The sequence below is a fragment of the Cyprinodon tularosa genome, unplaced genomic scaffold (genome assembly GCF_016077235.1).
Source record: "Cyprinodon tularosa strain WSP-4 unplaced genomic scaffold, ASM1607723v1 ctg62, whole genome shotgun sequence".
Taxonomy (NCBI): Eukaryota; Metazoa; Chordata; class Actinopteri; order Cyprinodontiformes; family Cyprinodontidae; genus Cyprinodon; species Cyprinodon tularosa.
Window position 1 is genome coordinate 1,387,175 of NW_024039363.1, and position 17,996 is coordinate 1,405,170.

At 38.7% G+C, this 17,996-nt stretch overlaps 1 protein-coding gene across 1 annotated transcript; it reads left to right on the plus strand.

The window, feature by feature from the left end:
• Positions 1 to 764: 764 nt before the first annotated feature.
• On the plus strand, positions 765 to 17,353 carry tbl3 (transducin beta like 3). The gene is made up of 23 exons (XM_038307766.1): positions 765 to 964; positions 1,072 to 1,123; positions 1,201 to 1,296; positions 1,570 to 1,617; positions 1,702 to 1,843; positions 1,934 to 2,018; positions 4,033 to 4,203; positions 4,304 to 4,379; positions 4,451 to 4,547; positions 4,623 to 4,837; positions 6,076 to 6,217; positions 7,601 to 7,659; positions 7,815 to 7,921; positions 8,045 to 8,174; positions 10,280 to 10,519; positions 10,625 to 10,695; positions 11,811 to 11,967; positions 12,280 to 12,338; positions 13,027 to 13,130; positions 13,868 to 13,939; positions 14,070 to 14,228; positions 16,067 to 16,160; positions 16,466 to 17,353. Exons 1-23 carry the CDS (start codon positions 933 to 935, stop codon positions 16,821 to 16,823), a joined length of 2,766 nt encoding a protein of 921 aa, XP_038163694.1. The 5' UTR covers positions 765 to 932; the 3' UTR covers positions 16,824 to 17,353.
• Positions 17,354 to 17,996: the final 643 nt, after the last annotated feature.

Sequence of the window (17,996 nt, forward strand, 5' to 3'; positions counted from 1 at the left end):
GTTGGTCCAACTCTACCATCATTTTCTTGCAGTGCTGTTAATTAACTATCAAGGATAAGATTTGGGCAAACAGGACTTAATTAAACACTTTATAAAATTCAAAAGCATACCACTGGCAAATGTGGTTACTCTGGAAAATAGGAAACAATAGAACATGTTATACTGGAATGTCATAAATATGAAAGCGAGAGAAGATATAGGAGGAGAGAGTTTGAATGTATTAAGGAAAAGATTAATTTATTAGATATTTTGAGGAAGAATTTGGGGAGTAAACATTTATAAATAATGATTCGATTTTTAAAGAAAACTAAATTATTTCACTGGCAAATGTGGTTACTCTGGAAAATAGGACACAATAGAACATGTTATACTGGAATGTCATAAATATGAAAGCGAGAGAAGATATAGGAAGAGAGAGTTTGAATGTATTAAGAAAAAGATTAATTTATTAGATATTTTGAGGAGGAATTTGGGGAGTAAACATATATAAATAATGATTCGATTTTTAAAGAAAACTAAATTATTTCATAGAATTTGATTAAAGAGAGGGTGAATGTGTGTATGATATAGACGGGTAGAATACAAGTTATGTATAAATATGTATTTTTTTGTTGTCGTCGTTTGTTGTTTTCTTTTTTCCATTAGAAATCATATATGTTTATTAGTAGATAGTCCCTCACGAATCACACTCCATACCAGTAAGTGGCGGTAATGCTACTAAATGTTTGTTGCCAACCGCCAATAAATCCACGAAGAAGAAGAAGACCAATCACAGCTTAGCTCGCTTAGATGGCCTACAACGTGTGCGACAGGGGTGACAACATGCGGGACGGGTTATGGTGCCTATAGTTAACATGTGAAATGAGAAACCCATTACTTTAATCGTTTTTATTTAACCAATTACTCCAAATAGGGAGGTCCCTATTGGCAATATGGCGAACTCAAACCTTCAATTTAAAACAAAGTAAGTTTATCGCTAACAGCGCTGCCTGCTCACTGCTAGCTTTACTAAACGGGTGTGATGGAAAGCTGTAAGCTCTCATTGATGGATTTTTCTTAATTTCATTACAGTTTTGCTGTTTCCAGTAAAATCGAACCGTTTTACAAAGGAGGAAAGGTGCAGGTAAGGTTTGAGGGGTTTCTGACCTGTAGTGAGGTATCCGCGACTCGCCATTGAAATGCGAATTTTCTCTTTCCCAGATCAGTAAAGATGAGAAGTACGTGTTCTGCACGTGTGGATCCCGTGTCAATGTTTTGGAAATAAGAACAGGAAAGACCATCCACTCTTTGGAACATGTGAGTTCAGGAGACTTGGCTTTGTGGAATAAAACTGAAGCCATGTCAACATGCTAGTGTATATATTTCAATCATATCTACATATTGGCTTTGGACATCAAAAACAACAAAAAAGGTCTAACTATGCCAGTTATAAACTTAAACTAAAGTAAAATCTAGCATCTAGTGTTAAATGCTAACATAACTGAATCATGAGTTTTTTTTTAAAATAAAAACAAGCTGTAAATATTAGTATTTCTTTTCCTTCCTTCTGTCTCTAAATTTCCCGTGCAGGATGATCAAGAGGATATCACCTCATTTGCTCTAAGCTGTGATGATGAGGTAAGGAGTGATTACTTCACTGAATCATTAGAAATTAACAGAAGAGCAAATTAAAGCAGCAGCATTTTTTTTTCTTGTGCCCAGCTGCTGGTGACAGCCAGCAAAGCTTTGTTATTGAAGCAGTGGGACTGGAAGCAGGCTAAATGCACCCGCTCGTGGAAGGCCATCCATACCATCCCTGTGGCTAGCATGACCTTTGACACCACCTCCACCCTGCTTGCCACAGGTCACTGATGCCCTGATTATCATCACTCACCTGATTTCTTCTACAGCAAAGACAAACTTCTTATTTTAATGGCTTGTATTTGTTCTATAGGTGGTTGTGATGCCACAATAAAAGTTTGGGATGTGGTGAAGCAGTACTGCACACACAACCTTAAAGGATCATCTGGCGTTGTACAGTAAGTGTCTGCTACCATAAAGAAAGCACAGCAATGAGAATAAACAGACTATGATACAGCTGCAAACTTCTAACTAGCAGATGTTTATTTGATAGGCAAACAAATCTGTTTGATCATAAAGTTAAAAAAAATCTGTTAAATTAATGTTCTTCATATCTCTACTGGATTTTCACCTTCTAGAATAAACACTAATAAGTGTTTATTCAGATTGGGCAGAGGGTCTCCACTGCTCACTTGGGATTAGGGTCAACGCTTCATCTTGATCGTTCTCTAACATTTATATGCTTTGATTTCAATCGTTGCATTCTAGCTCTAGTTGTATTTTTACAGTAGGTAATCTGCTGGAGAAATAACCTTCACACCACGTCTCAATTGTTTTAGAGCTTCTAATAGTTTTTCCTGCAGATTTTCCCTGTTTTAAGCTTCATTAATATTCCTTTACAACTTTAATCAACCCCCTTTCCTTTCTTTATGAAATCCCTGCAGCATGATCAGGGTCCAAAATAAATGTTTTGACTCAGCAGCCAAGTTTACCGGAAGACAAAAAAATTTTGTTTTATTAAAAGAAGTTGTCATTTAGAATTTCATTACATGAATGGAGTGGAGCTGAAGCCTGTTAATCAGCTTTCAATTAAAATCAGCTGTGCTGGAGCAAGGAAACCTCTAAAACCTGCGGGACAGCGGGCCTCAAGGACCGACTTTGGGGATGCCTGGCTTAGGGCATAGAGCTTGGAATCCTGAGGTTCTGAGTTCGAGCCCCACTCCCACAGACTGCCACTCTGGGTCTCTGAGAAAGACCCTTAACCCCCGATGGCAGCCCACTGCTCCCCAACGGGATGGGTTAAATGTACCGTTACCTAATTTCTTCAATGGGAGATCAATAAAGTACAATTAATTTTTTTCATTCATTCAAAAAAAAAGTGCAAATGCAAAATTTGATAACGTGGCCATGAATAAAATGATTAAAAAAAAAAAACAGCAAACTATTTTCATTTGTTATATAGTCCATAAATAAAAGCATAGCATTTCAACCAATGACATGGGCAAAGCAAAACATCTTCATATTTTTGTGTTTGTTGTTGTAGCCATCAGCGTACTCACAGATGCTGTGGGTTGGGTTGTTTATATTGAGCCTGACACGTTAACATCCAGTGATTGTGACATTTACTGCGTTTGTGTTCACTGATGTTCACCAGTTTCATAGGCTGACAGCCAGGGACACATTAATCATGTCTGTTCTCTTCTGCGTATTTGCTGCACACTGAGCAGGTCATGAGCTTAACATTATCGTCTCGAAAGTTCAATATTTACAATAAACTTTCTGTTCGCCCTTAGGGTTCTAAATCCTCGCTCCTCCTCATCAGCATGTTGTCTTTCAGAAGGCTTGGTTGCTCCAACTATTACCTGCCACAGGTTGCCTTGCGGTGGAGTTGTTGTTAAATGATGGGGTATTGAGGGGTGTGTTCTCTACCCGCGCCTGAGGAACAAACATACAGAGGGGAGACTTAACAAAATAAAAGCTGAAAGGACCTTACTGAAGTGCAACTTTGGTCCATATATATACTTTCCTTGTCACGAATGATGCTCTGACATTAACTTGACAAAATAAAAGATGTATTCGCATTTGTCACCACTGTGTTTTGCTGTGGAAATAATGTTCAGAATGCTGTTCAGAGTTATTCTTTTGCCACATAAAGCACTTTGTATTTGTCTCATATATGCAGTGTTCCTTACATTGTTTATGGCAAACTATATTTCCTAGAGACAGAACCCTACCTGAACTGGGAATCTGCAGCTCCTAAAGAGTTGCCATGGATCTGATTTCTCAGTCTGGTAGTTCAGACTTGTCACTTTCATTGATGTTTTCGGTTGTGACGTAATAAAATATGAAAAAGTTCAACATGTATGATGTTTTTCAAGATGCTGTGAAGCTTTGATATAAATACAGTTTTAAGAAAATTATTCCTTAATTTTAAAAAAGCTAGTAATTTTCTTCCCTCTTGTGTTTGTGTAGCTTGGTCCAGTTTCACCCTGACATCAGCCGACTGCAGCTGTTCTCCTCGTCCCTGGACTGTAGCATTCGGCTGTGGGACCTGCGCTCCAGCCAGTGTATTTGCGTCCTGCAGAGCCACTACAGCGCCGTCACCTCTCTCAGCTTCAGCAGAGACGGTGACACCATGGTCAGGTACGGAGAAATGGCTCACAGGTTCTTCGTTTTTCTCTTTATTCTACTGCTGTGTGATTGACCTTACCTATTCTTACTGATTGGTCTGAATGCTTTGTAGTTCTGGGAGGGATAAAATCTGCACCGTTTGGGACCTCAAATCCCAACAGGCTAAAAGAACTGTTCCTGTTTATGAGGTAAGATGTGAAGTTTTCTTATCTTTCTTGGTCAATAAATATAAACAGAAATTGTTGTCTTTACTCTCCAGGCTGTAGAGGGGGTCGTGCTGCTGCCTGAGAAGACAGATTTATCTGAGATTGGAGTAAAAAGCAAAAACGAGCTTTTCGTTACAGCTGGCAGCAAAGGTTTGATCCACGATCCTCTTTATCTTCCTTTTTAAGTTTCTATCCCTCACCTTTGTTTCCTTTTTCTCCCTGCAGGTGTGCTAAGAGTGTGGGAGGCCAGCACTGCTCGCTGTGTTTATACCCAGACCCTTCCCTCGACCCTCACTCCTTCCTCTGAGGATGAGGACGACGACAACCCTCGGGGTTTGATGTACCTTTTCTACTTGCCGGCCTCCTCCAGACTGGCCACAGTCACAGCAGAGCACAACATCCTCTTCTATCAGCTTCCCAGTCTCACCACTCAGCAGCAGGTCAGTATTGGGAGTTGCTAATTATTGACTGATTACATGGATGGTTTATCTCTATGCCGTTCTTGTTTAGAAAGCCTTAGAGAAACTGATGAATATACTATTTATATTAAAAATTATCTAAACTACTTCTTTGCAATAGCCTGAGTTTTGACTTTAAAGTGAAATTAATTGGATGGGAAGGAGAGACTAGGCGGCCTGAAGAATATTCCTTGTTTCTTTTGTTTCGATTTCCAGCCAAATGTTGTGATTCATAAAAAACAAACTCTGTGTTTTTTCTCTTGATATGAAATTTTACTCATAGATCAACTTTTTTGATTCAAACTACAATGTGTTATGCTGGCAATGACAGATCCTTTCACTAATAATAATAATAAAAAACAGCTAAAATTCAAAATCAAAGTCTGCACATATTTAAATGTTTCCCTGTCTCCTTTCTCCAGTGATCAACGGGATGAGTCATAACACAGATCAATAAATAAATCCAATAAAGTGTGAGGAATTCACATGAATTACTGTAAACATTTAAAAACCACCTTTAAACAATGGCACACAACAATTTTTTAATTATTGTTGAAACTGGGAGAATCAGGAGGGAACAGGGATTACCAATGTTTCCTGTCCCAGAATGATGACCATTTATCACCTGATCAGACTCTATAGAGCGTTTCACTTAGACGTGTTGGAACCATCCCTGATCATCACGGGTGTTAAACAAGAGGAGGTCAGTGTACATTGATCAAAAAGAAAGCATAGTGCACAGTTCCAAAAAAAACAAAACAAATGTAAACAGTCTGTCAAAGATATAGAATTGGAATTGTATAATCATGAAATGTAGAAATGAAGTGAAGAAGTGAAAAATAGCAGCAACACCAGAGATGTGTTAAAAATGACAGCAGCATGTTATTTTTGCACTGAAACATAAATCTCCATTGCAGCTTAAGCAGTAGTTGAGAATAGTTGACAAAAGTTGTTTGATTAATTTAAGTGACTAAGACAAACTGTGCAAAAATCAGCATGAATGTAACAACTTATTGAGGTTGTTGGGAACATTGATCTGATTACGCTCCCTATTTGATAATACTCTGACAAAGGCCCAAAGATAGAGGGTTCTGTTAAGACGTCCTTATCAAAAATCTTGCTCCAAGCAGTTTCGTTACACAGAGATACCATCAGCTATATAATACAGCTACAGGTCATAGAAGGATTTATGGACATTAGTGTCTCTGTACCTCTCCTAGTTTGTGGGTTACAACGACGAGGTGCTGGATGTGAAGTTCCTGGGTAAAGATGACAGTCACATTGTGGTGGCCACCAACAGCTGTCAGCTGAAGGTTTTCCAGCTGCTCACCAACAGCTGCCAGATCCTCTACGGACACACAGGTGAGTGACCAGCAGAGGGCAGCGCCTGGCTTTCCACTGGATGTGAAACAATCTGCCTTTATGTTTGCACCTGATTCTATGAGCTGTCTAACAGACACCGAACTTTTCTAAACTCCTGTTTTAATCCAAATTATTAAGGCAGTTTAATTCAGCTCAATATGTTAAAACAAACCAGTCAGTCTAGAGGTGTCCAGATGTACATTAATAGTCCTTTCATTATAATTTAGTTTATTTATATAGCGCCAATTCACAATACGTCATCTCAAGGCACTTGACAGAAAAAATTCAACCAGATCAAACATGGAAATTGATTTAAAGTTTTCTATCAAAGGAAAACCAGTTGATTGCATCGACTCATTGACTCGAAGGCAATCCCTCACATCAAGCATGTTTGTAGCAACAGTGGAAAGGAAAAAATCCCTTTTAACAGTAAGAAACCTCCAGCAGAACAAGGCTCTGTGTGAGTAGCCAGCTGCTTGGGTTTCAAGGAGACAGAAGCAGAGATACAGAAATAAGCAGATACAAAAGAAACCTGTGAACCAGCTCCACAGGCAGCCCGTCCAGGAAACGCACGGCCAGGCAGACTAACTCTGAGCTCCCATGTCAGAGGATGAAAAGAGCACGTCCAGTTAGTCACAGTCAGAGAAACAGGACTACAATGAAACATACGCCAAGCACAAACATCCATTAATAAAGGCAGCAGCACAGCTGATATTTCTCTCCAGGATGGTGTTGCAGCCAAACAGAAACAGGCCAGATGAAGCTACTATGAGAAAAAGCAGAGAGAGCCTAATGTTTGAGATTGAACCGACAGATTCTGCAGAGTGGGAGATTAGAGATAGAATGATGAAAAAGGGGTCCCTGTGTCCTCCAGCAGTCTAAGCCTATAGCAGCATAACTATAGAGATAGCTCAAGATAACCTGAGCCCTTCTAACATTAGCTTTATCAAAAAAACAAAAGTTTTCAGCCAACCCTTAAAAGTAGACGGGGTCTGCCTCACGGACTAAAACTGATAGTTGGTCCACAGGAGAGGAGCCTGATAACTAAAAGATCTGCCTCCCATTCTACTCTAATTTTAGGAACCACTAGTAAACCTGCAGATTCAGAGCGAAGTGATCTGTTAGGAACATAAGGAACAATCATAAGGTGGAGCTTGGCCATTTAAGGCTTTATATGTGAGAAGGAGGATTGTAAATCTAAACAGAATAATGTGTTATTACTTATTACATAACTTTTAATGTCTAACATAGAAGAGAAATGTGTTTGCGGAGTAAGAATCTAAAACAATCCGGTCTGTAAAGATCAGGTTTATGACTGGCTGAACAGGTTGGATGAAGCTGTATGTTTATTTCCGCTCTGTTTCCTCTTTTTGTCCTCCTCAGATACTGTCCTCACTCTGGATGTGTTCAAAAAAGGTTCTCTGTTTGCAAGCTGTGCAAAGGTAAATGCCAAACCTTCAGCCTGAAAGTGAAGCGGGAACAATGTCCAGGAAAGATTAACAGTGTTTATCCATGCAGCTTCAGTTTTTCATCAATGAATCAAATGATTTCCCAAAGCTTCCTACATTTGCCTGTTGTTTGTGTGTGTTGAGTGTAGGACCGATCGGTGCGCGTCTGGCAAATGGACAGTGACAGTGGTCAGGTCCGATGTGTAGCTCAGGGATCCAGCCATACCAATGCTGTTGGCTCCATCAGCTGCTCCAGGTGAAAATTCCCCCCTGCTAATCTTTGACCACTGGGATTACTTATCTCCCCCCACAGACACACAGTGTAAAAGCTGTGGATTAATGGAGCTCTATCGGTGAATTTCTCCCCTTGTTTTTTCAGGATGAAGGCTTCCTTCGTTGTGACGGGCAGTCAGGACTGCACTGTGAAGGTGTGGGACCTGCCTGCAGCGTTTCCTGGAAAAGAAATCCATCAGCTGGTCCCCCGAACCACAGAGAAAGCACACGATAAGGTACAAAAAAAGAACATCCCACAGTCTTAAAGGCAACGGTTATACTGTAACTCCAAGTAGAGATCAGGGAACGTTTCCTTGTTTGATACAGTTTGGGTTTAAAGTTTTTGTTTTCAAAACCTTAATAATATTTTAGTTGAAGTAGTCCCGAAATATTAATGATTTCAGGATTTACCCAAATAACACTTATTTATGTTTTTCGCTTATCAAATAGCCCTTAATTAGACTACTAAGTAGAAGTTGATGGGGTTTAAACTCTGTTCTTTTTAAAATCTCTGTTCTGATTTTAGATATGGACATTTTTTATGATCTTGTAATCATATTTGCTAACACATAGAGGTTATACAGATTTTCCTTACCTAAATCATCATGTTCTCTTGTGTTTCCAATTTTGAGGAGTGGCTAAGAGATATGGGGCTCTGACAAACCTTATTTCGACCCCAGGTTTTTCACACTTGGTCTTTTTCCATCATGTAAAAGATCAAAATCTTTGTTCCAAACGTCACACATCAACCAGCATTTTTACAAGGTGGCCTTTATCTGTAGTTTGTTTGGAATTTCATGTTTTTGTTCCTTCTCATAAACTGTGTGTAACTGTTGCATGATGTCACAGTTTTTTTTGTTCTTTGTAGCATTAGAGTCAGGGTTTATACTTGGATCAGGTTCAGTTTATTAGATGTGAATGGGATGATATTGCTGTTTGTAGTTTTTGTGGAAAAAAAAAAATCTGCGTTATTTCTAGGATAACCCTGTCTAAGTTTGTCCAAGTGTTATTTCAAATTTTTCCAGATGGCCCTAAAATTTTTAATAAAATTATAAAATTATTAAGTACGTAAATGGAAAAAAATACTAATAAAACTAGGGCTGCAATACATCTATTTTGCTAATGGATTAATCTGTTGATTCTTTTTTTTTTTTTTTTTTTTCTTCAAATAATTGTTAATTGGATGGTAAAAAGTTCTTTAAAGAAGATTTTACACAAAACTCTGCCCTTTGAGGACGCCTGGATAGAGCATATTAACCATCTTGAATTAAAATGTTTACATATTTTTAAAATTCTGGTCTAATAACTGCTCTAAGTGGGTTGCTCTTTCAGCTAAAATCATGTTTTTTATGTTTTAGATTAATTATTGCTAAATTAGTTGGGGCTTATTCAAAAATGTTTTATTTATCTTCATTAAGGGAAGATTTCAGCCCTAAATAAAACCTGCCTATCTAAATATTTAGGATCCCTTAAAGTGAGATGGTGTTACTCTAAAATTAGCAGCATTTCTTTCACATCTTTTATAAGGGGGGAGGGTGAATATGAGGCTATTTTTTTGTCCAATTTTTTTTTAAAGGGGGTTTTAGCTACATTTCATCCAGTTTTCAGAAGGTTTTATTATTGTTTTTCCTGCTTTTTTATTCTGTTTTCAAAAGAACAGAATAAAATGTCATTGTATGCATTTTTTAAGCATATCTTGTATCTCTTTCCATTTAGAATATATAATATTGGGGGTTCTATGTCATTCTGCATTTTCCATTCTAAATGTCACCTTAATTATGTCAGAGGTTTGAGTGAAAGAAGAGGGGCCAGTCAAACCTGTTTCTAAATTAGAGAAAAGGGACAGGTAGAATTTGCTGTGTTAATGGGCACCTGCAGATTTTATTAATAGAACACATGTTGTGTTGTGGAATCCCCAAAGTCTGAAATCTCTTTGTGGAAACTGGTTTATGCAGATTAGCTGTGCTAGGAAGGAAATGCTGGCTCATTTTTGGAGTCTTACTCACTGCTGGCTTTGTCTCTAATCAGTGAGATGCCACAGAGAAACATTTTCCAATGGCACTCTTTCCTGTTTCATCTGCATGCTTCGCTCAGTAGAAGGACAAAAGATTATTCTGTGCCAGGTTACCACATTCCTTTAACACATAGTTAACATGTGTCAGGCCCTGTTACTCTGGGAACGAGTCTGAAATGCAGGAATGCAAGGAATCTGTTCCTCCTGGAGGGGGAAAAACTCATAAATCCATTACTATTTTAACCTTTTTAATCTTCAGTGCTCTGAATTTTCTTGTTTTTCCTTTTTGTCTGATTTTTATGCTTCTCACCTTTAATGTTTCTGCAGGATGTAAACAGTGTTGCAGTGTCTCCTAACGACAAACTGCTAGCCTCTGGCTCCCAGGACCGCACAGCCAAACTCTGGTCCCTATCAGGAGATGGACAGCTGGGGCTCCTGGGGGTGTTTCGGGGCCACCGTCGGGGGATTTGGAGCGTCTATTTCTCTCCTGTGGACCAGGTCCTGGCCACCTCCTCTGCAGACGGCACAATCAAACTGTGGAGTCTGCAGGACTTCAGCTGCCTGAAGGTGAGGTTCCACCAGGGGACCACAGATACCTGCTATCACATATTTTGTCATTTCTAAAAGCATGTCAAGATAACGAAGAAGTGTTGATCATTTTATTTCTCTCAGACGTTTGAGGGCCATGATGCATCGGTTCTGAAAGTGATCTTCGTGAGCCGCGGCACCCAGCTGCTGAGCAGGTATGATGGCAGCCCCAAGGGGATGGGTTAAATGCAGAGCTAAATTTCTCCAATATGAGATCAATACTGTTTAATTAAACTTGATTAAGTCAAATTACATAATACTTCCAATTAAATATTAAAGTCAAATGTTGACTTTAATAAACGTTGATTAAACATTTTCCTGCAGAGGTAATGGAGCCTTTTGAACATATTTGAACTCATCAGGGTGGTTGTGCTGTAGGTGGTGGTAGTTGGATGTGTTAATTTGGGTAGTCTCGACAGTTTTCAGACAAACTTTGCATTTCGTGTTCTTTTACTCAACATCTAAGGCATAATTTTGGTGAGAACAATGTGCATCTTTTAAACTTGCATACCTTCACTTAAAACTGCATGCACAACTCTGACAATGCGCTCTCAACTACTTCTCTGCACGCTCAGCTTCATCTCTGCCCTTGCTCGACTGCACAGGAATAACTGATGTAATTTCGTTCACAGCCATGTTAGACGCTTCCTCACAGAACCCATCTGCCATTCTCTTTTACGCTTCTGACTGGATGAGTGGAGTCACATGATTTCCCACATGTATCTTCTAGTGGAAGGAAATACCAGCCACCCTCTCACAAGGAAAAACAGCAAAATTAATTTTAGTTCTTTTACCGACATGGGAAAATTGTCGCCAGTTATTGAGATAAATGACGGTAACTGTAAAAATCCGGTTTATCGCACAGCCCTACCGAGAGTAAAGTTTTAGAGCATTCTTATTTAAATAAATGACTCCAAACTTAATCAGAATGGATGAAAAAGTTTCATCCTGAATGATTGATTTTAGGATTAGACTTTGACTGAGCCAGTCTAGTATATGAATGCTCTACGATCTAAACTGCTGCTGCAGCTCTGGCTCTATGTTTGGGGTCCTTGTCCAGCTGGAAGGTGATTCAACACCTCAGTCTCCAATGTTGCCTTTTTTTTTTTTTTACTCTGTCCACCTTTCCATCCATGCAACATGTCGCCTCCATCATATTTCATAGTGGATGTGATTGTATATTTGCAATATATATTTTAGTTTTTAATGTATGCAGCTGTAAAAAAAAAACAAACCTCTAAATGTTCTTCGGTTGACTTTTTCACCTCAGCGGAGCGGATGGTTTAGTGAAGCTGTGGACTATAAAGACCAATGAGTGCGTGAAGACGTTGGACGCCCACCAGGACAAAGTGTGGGGTCTCCATGGCAGCCGTAAGGACGACAGGATGGTCACAGGCTCGGCAGACTCAAACATTACAGTTTGGATGGTACGTTGGGGTTTGTCACCGGCTTATTGGCTGAAGACCTTACTTCAAAGATCGAGGACTTCAAAGTAGATTAAATACACTCTGGTCTTGCCATATATTGTACTTTATGAAGTACCTTTTTTAACCTTTTTCGATTGCTGCACAGTAAAGCTGTTTTTGTGTCAATACAACATTCTTGTTTTCTTTTGTTCAAATGCGGTGACATTTTTTTCTTTTTCCATCCTTTACTGCTAATACTCTTATTTTGGAAAAGTGCTGTTTTCGGTCATACAGGGGTTTCTAGAGAGCTTATGTGTCCTTTTGCATCACTAGGATGTGAGTGAAGTGGAGCTGGCAGAGGAACAGGCCAAACAAGAGGATCAGATACTCAAGTAAGAAACACATTCCGGATTTCATTTTTATTTCTTTTCTGATCTGCTGTTATTTCTTAATGTGGTTTTCAACTCTGTTACTCATTTGTTAAACCTTCCCTTCATGTACAGATGCATCTTATTCAGGGCTGCGTAATACCAGGAGAATATATATTTGCTATAGAGTTGCTAAATATAGTGTTTTGAATAAATAACCAACCCAGAAAGCGTTTCGTATGTTGATATATTATATGGAGTACTTTTTTTAACCTATTTTGATGAGTATGCTTTAGAGTTTCTGAAACTACAACATTATATATTCCTTTTTTTTTTCCTTCCACTAAACTTTCCAGGAGTATGCATGGTGAATAGGCAGCTTCTTTTCCAGTTGCTTAGATGAGTTAATCCATCAGTCTGTACCTCTAACATGAAATACATGGCAGCTGTAATAAATCTGCAATGTTTGAATTTCAGTAAAATAACTTTTTAATTATATTTTTCAAAGATCATGTGTATTTACTGTAAAAAAATGACATCATGACCTGGATTTAAAGATAATGTGACCAAAGTATTAAACATAATCTGTAAGATTAAAAAAGTTTATGCCTCATGAAATGTTCATATGTTTTTAGTTGATGTCTTAATAGCCTTTTAGCGCTTCAGGTTCTGACCAGCAGGTTTGTTCTGTGTCCATCTGTTGTGTCTGAAGGCACCAGGAGTTGTCCAACCTGCTGCATGAGAAGAAATACCTGAAGGCCCTAGGCCTCGCCATCTCACTAGACCAGCCGCACACAGTGCTAACTGTTGTCAAAGGTACTTTGTGTGACTTGAACTTCATTGTCCTCTCAAAGATCATTTATTACACAACCTTCTTTTGTTTTTGATTTTATCTCTCTGAAAGACTTCTCACAGAGTCACTTGTGCATTTAAGCATAAGCAGAAAAGGCATGAACTTTTCTTAACAATAACTAGTTGTTATGCATGAGCTCAGGAAAATCTCTATAGAATGTGACAAAAAAAGATTTAGGCTGTCCGAATGTCCACCTTAACCTCTGAATCACTATATGACATGCAGCCTTGATGAGGTAAGCAGCAGCAGTTGTTGAGCTGCTACTACTGCCTCCAGCTCCTGAAGTGTCCTATGTAGTGGACTTAATTGTGAACTTATTTAAATGATCATTCAGGCAGATGATCACTACTGTTTGCTCCCCGTTGGTCATGTGATTCTAGCTCCCGGCACAGTTCCTGCGCCAATCTTTGCTCTCTTTCACCCCCAAAACACATCCCATGATGTTTTGCTACGAGTGCTCTTGCAAAGCATTCTGGGCAGACATTTGGACACAGCCTTAGACTCTTGAATATTGACAGCAGGAAGGAAAGGATGCAACAGACCATTAAAAATTCCTCAATGGACACAATCCTGCCTTTTAAAGAGTCTTCTGTATATTTTTTTAATAGAATAAGAAGCTGATCAGTTTTTTATGTGCAAAATTTTTCTGAAAGTGGCATCAAGAAAGCTGCTAAATGATGGTTTGCTGTGTTGTTTCTAGCAATTCGTCAGACAGAGGACAGCAGTGAGCTGCTGGAAAAGACACTCCTGAAACTACGGGTGGATCAAAAAGGTAACATCAGCAGAGCTTGGTTTATATGGAGACAGATCTCCATATAATTGATTAAAATACATTTTGTCCATCACTTGGAACAGATGTTTTTATCTCCAGTATCTAATGTTCTGGTGTCTGTTCCCCTCAGAGTCGCTGCTGCGCTACTGTGTTGTGTGGAACACCAATGCCAGGAACTGTCTGGATGCCCAGGCTGTCCTCCAGGTTCTGTTGAAGCACCTGCCCCCCGAGGAGCTGCTGCAATACCAAGGGGCCAGAACACACCTGGAGGGTCTCATCCCATACACGGGTCAGCTCATATAGTCATAACGCAATAAATATGTTGCTACGATCCACATGCAAGAGCAAAAAACACAATTTCAGCTGATTCTGCTGGAAAAAGGAAAAAAGCAGTTTGCCCCCTTTCGAACCGACAGCCGTGTGTGTGTGTTATAGAAAGGTATAAGGAATAAGGCTTGAAAATAAAATAAAGTGCATCGTGATTTTGCACATGAACTCTGTCAGTAAGGAAGTTGACTGTAGCTGCCTTAGTGAGCTTTCTTCCCACCTTCTTGCTCTGATCACTAAAGATATAGTGGTGGATGTTCTTTTTCCGGGTGGATTATCAAAGTAAGTGGTCCTCCCAATTATCAATCATTCTGGTGATGTTTAAAAGAGGCCGTCCTACGTGCTTGTCCTCTTTTTCATTTACCGGTGATGAGTCTAACATAGTGGAAAAATTGCAAATCTTCTTATAGAAAGTAAGCTTCTATGAGCGATGCAAACAGCAACTTTTAAACAGAGCGTGCACAAGGAGAAAGGGGACTGTGCATGCTCTAACATGTGTTTAATAGGCATTCAGGAGCGGGTACAGGGTTGTGCATGTGTATTTTTGTTTGCAAGTGGAAAGGGCGGGTCTTTTCAAATATTCATTATACCTTTAAATAAATAGCCATCAGCATAGTGTTAAAACAAACAGCACCAATTAAATTTCAAGTATTTCTGAAACTTTTCCTTTTTTTACTTATAGTTTGATTCTTTTGCAGAAGAATAAATTTGTTTGCAGTATATTCCACCTGACTCTATCTTTAGTTAAAGGTGTTTTTTTTTTTTTTATGAGCCTTATAAAGTGTTCATTTATGAACTTTAAGTACTAGTGAGTATTAGTCTACCTTTTCTGAAGGCTGATCAAAGTCTTTAACCTCTGGTCACAAAAACATATTTTCACAACTTAAGCTACATTCAAACTGCAGGCATGTGACTCAAATTCTGTGTTTTTGGTCATACATGATTCATATCCAACTTTTTTCACAGTAGTCTAAACGGCCCAGTTCTGATAATTTCCCTTCCAAATAATTCTGATTTAAAGATATCTTAAAGGAAGCAATGAAGCTTTATTGAAATCCTTTAGGACAGTTGCATTTCTCATTGCTTCCAGAAACAGAGCGCTGCCGTTTGATGTCTATTTTCTTCCTCTCCATGTAGGGATCACTTCGATGTCCTGAAGCTTTCAGACTGAAGTCGCATTTAATTACTATTAGCCATGTCCTAATTCAATACTAACATTGGATATCGGTCCGATATTAGCCTGCTGATGGACACCATCCACTTCTCTTAAAAGTTTATTTAACCCATTGATTAATAATAAACGGCTGTGATGTTCTTTTACCTATTTATTGTTTGAGTGATATCACTTGATCACACCTGTTCTATGATTTTACACTAAATAATGAGTGATAATCAATAGTCGGCATTATTTGTGCTTATTGTATCGGGTCATTAATGGTATTGTTAAATACTCAAAGCTGCAATATCAGTATCGTATCTGAAATGAAAAAGTTGTACTGGGACACAACTAATCGCTATGAAGGAGCACACAAAAAGGATCAGATAAAAAAAAAAAAAAATCCAAATTGAGCGTGTAGACCTGCTCTGTGGACATTAATTTGGATTTTCGACGTTTAAAATGCAATTTAACAGAATGACCATCAGGTTCTACTATTAAGGCCATGCTAAGTTTTTAATAAAAAAGGCAGCAGGACTTCTCATTTCTACCTTTCCCCTGTATATATGGTAGCCTTGTATTATATTTGAATTAGATTTCTGAATGTTATTTAATTAACAGGTTGTTTATTCTGCTTCCCACAGAGAGACACATGGAGAGGATCGGCCGTCTGCTGCAGGCGTCCATGTTTCTCAACTACATGTGGCAGAAAATGAGAGTAGTTGGATCATCATCTGGGTGAGATATTTAACTCTTCAGCTTATTTACTTCACTTTATTTCCTGATGAGTTGCTTGCTTGTCTTGTGTGTCCGGTTATTAGTTGGAGATGAACTTCACATTTTAAATTTTAGTTTCCTTTTGCGGCTCGCTGAGCTGCATTTTTGTCTCTGCAAAAAAAATATAAAGGAAAGTTGTAAACCATTTACTGAAGGGTTTTAGACTTAGCTGACTGACAGAAAAATAATGCAAGTGATCACCTAAAATATTCTGCAAACTGTAGCTTTTTTTTCTGATATTATCAATTTCTTGTATTTGTGTCCAGTATGGAGCAGGATGAAGAGATGGACACCACTCCTCTCACACAGACGAAGCCCTTATTTTTCATTGACAAAGAAAAAGAAGACGACAGCCGTGATGAGAGGGGAGACCAATGTGATAATGATGACAGCGGGCAAGAAGAGGAGCCGTATTCTTGGATCAAAAATGAAAATGAGCCCTTTGAAGTCAGCGCCTCGATGAAAGCCTCGTCTAAAAACAGACGGAAGGCAAACGGAAAGTGCAGTCAAGAGTTAGAGAGCGAGGAGAGCTCAGAGGAGGAAGAAATGGAGGACCACCATGCAGTGCAGCCGATAAAACATGTCCGGATTTCGCCTCCTACACAATGTCTGACTTTAAGCTGACAGGACTGCCGAGACAGACCTCTGGAAAGAAAGCTGTAGAGGTTTTCCTTCTGCAGATCATTTACTTGCTGACTGCAGCCGTCAAGGAAACAAAGGGGGAATTGATGCAAACGCAGGCAGCAGGTTTCAACGTTAATATCCTCAAATCAGTTCCTCTGTGCAGGTTTGAAAAAAGGAGACATGAAAACATTGAACCATCCCCACTTTATTTTAGGTAACATCAAAGGACCACAGGTGTCTAAGCCTTGTGCCAGGGCATTTATTTACAGGTTTAAAGCAGCACATAATCCCTATATCTGGGATTATAAATGTATTGCTTCTGTATGTGACCCAAACTGAAACAAACATTTCCTAATGTAGGGATTTAAATTGATTAATAAAATATTTTCACTATTTTGTTAAAGAAGTAAGCTTATGTTTTTCATATTTTACATTTGATTGATCTTGCTTGAATAAAAACAGCTGATTTGAATGGAAGATGTAGGATTCTTACTGAATGGGAATTAATAAAGTCAAGTATTTAACTCTTATTCCAGAGAAATGTTGTTGCAGTGAGGAATGTGTGACCAACAAGGAAACTAGAAGAGCTAAAGCCATCAACTGTCGCACAACAGGGTTTTTTTTTTTTTTTTTTTTTTTTTTGCAGCTTTCTATAGAAGCCTCCTAAGCCTTCGCAGTTAAAAAGTAGACAGGAATGCTTGAAGGTCTGAGGTTGTTTAATGGGAGTAGGATGAAATTCTTACTTGATGCCAAATCCTCTCTGGGATAGAACACGATTCCTCCAGTTCTTTACAACCAAAAACAGCAACTTTCGTAAGTCTTCATACTCCTTACCTTTTTGTCACATTAATCACAAACAGCTTATTTCATTGGGGATTCAAGTAATGGACGATAAAGTAGTTCCTGATTGTTAAATAAACTCAAAGTGATCCAGAGTTTTCACATTATTTCCCCCCCAATAACAAAAAATAGTATTTGTATTCAGCCTCCTTGAATTAAGTAAAGCATTAGGTAAACAAAGGAATCATGGAAAACAAGGGACCCAGTGGACAGGTAAGGAAAACAGCCAAGTTTAAAGCGAGGTTAGCTTATAAATCAATATTTCAAGATTTAAACATCTTCCAGACTGCTGTGCAAACCATAATCTTGAAATAGAAAATAATTGTAAAACTA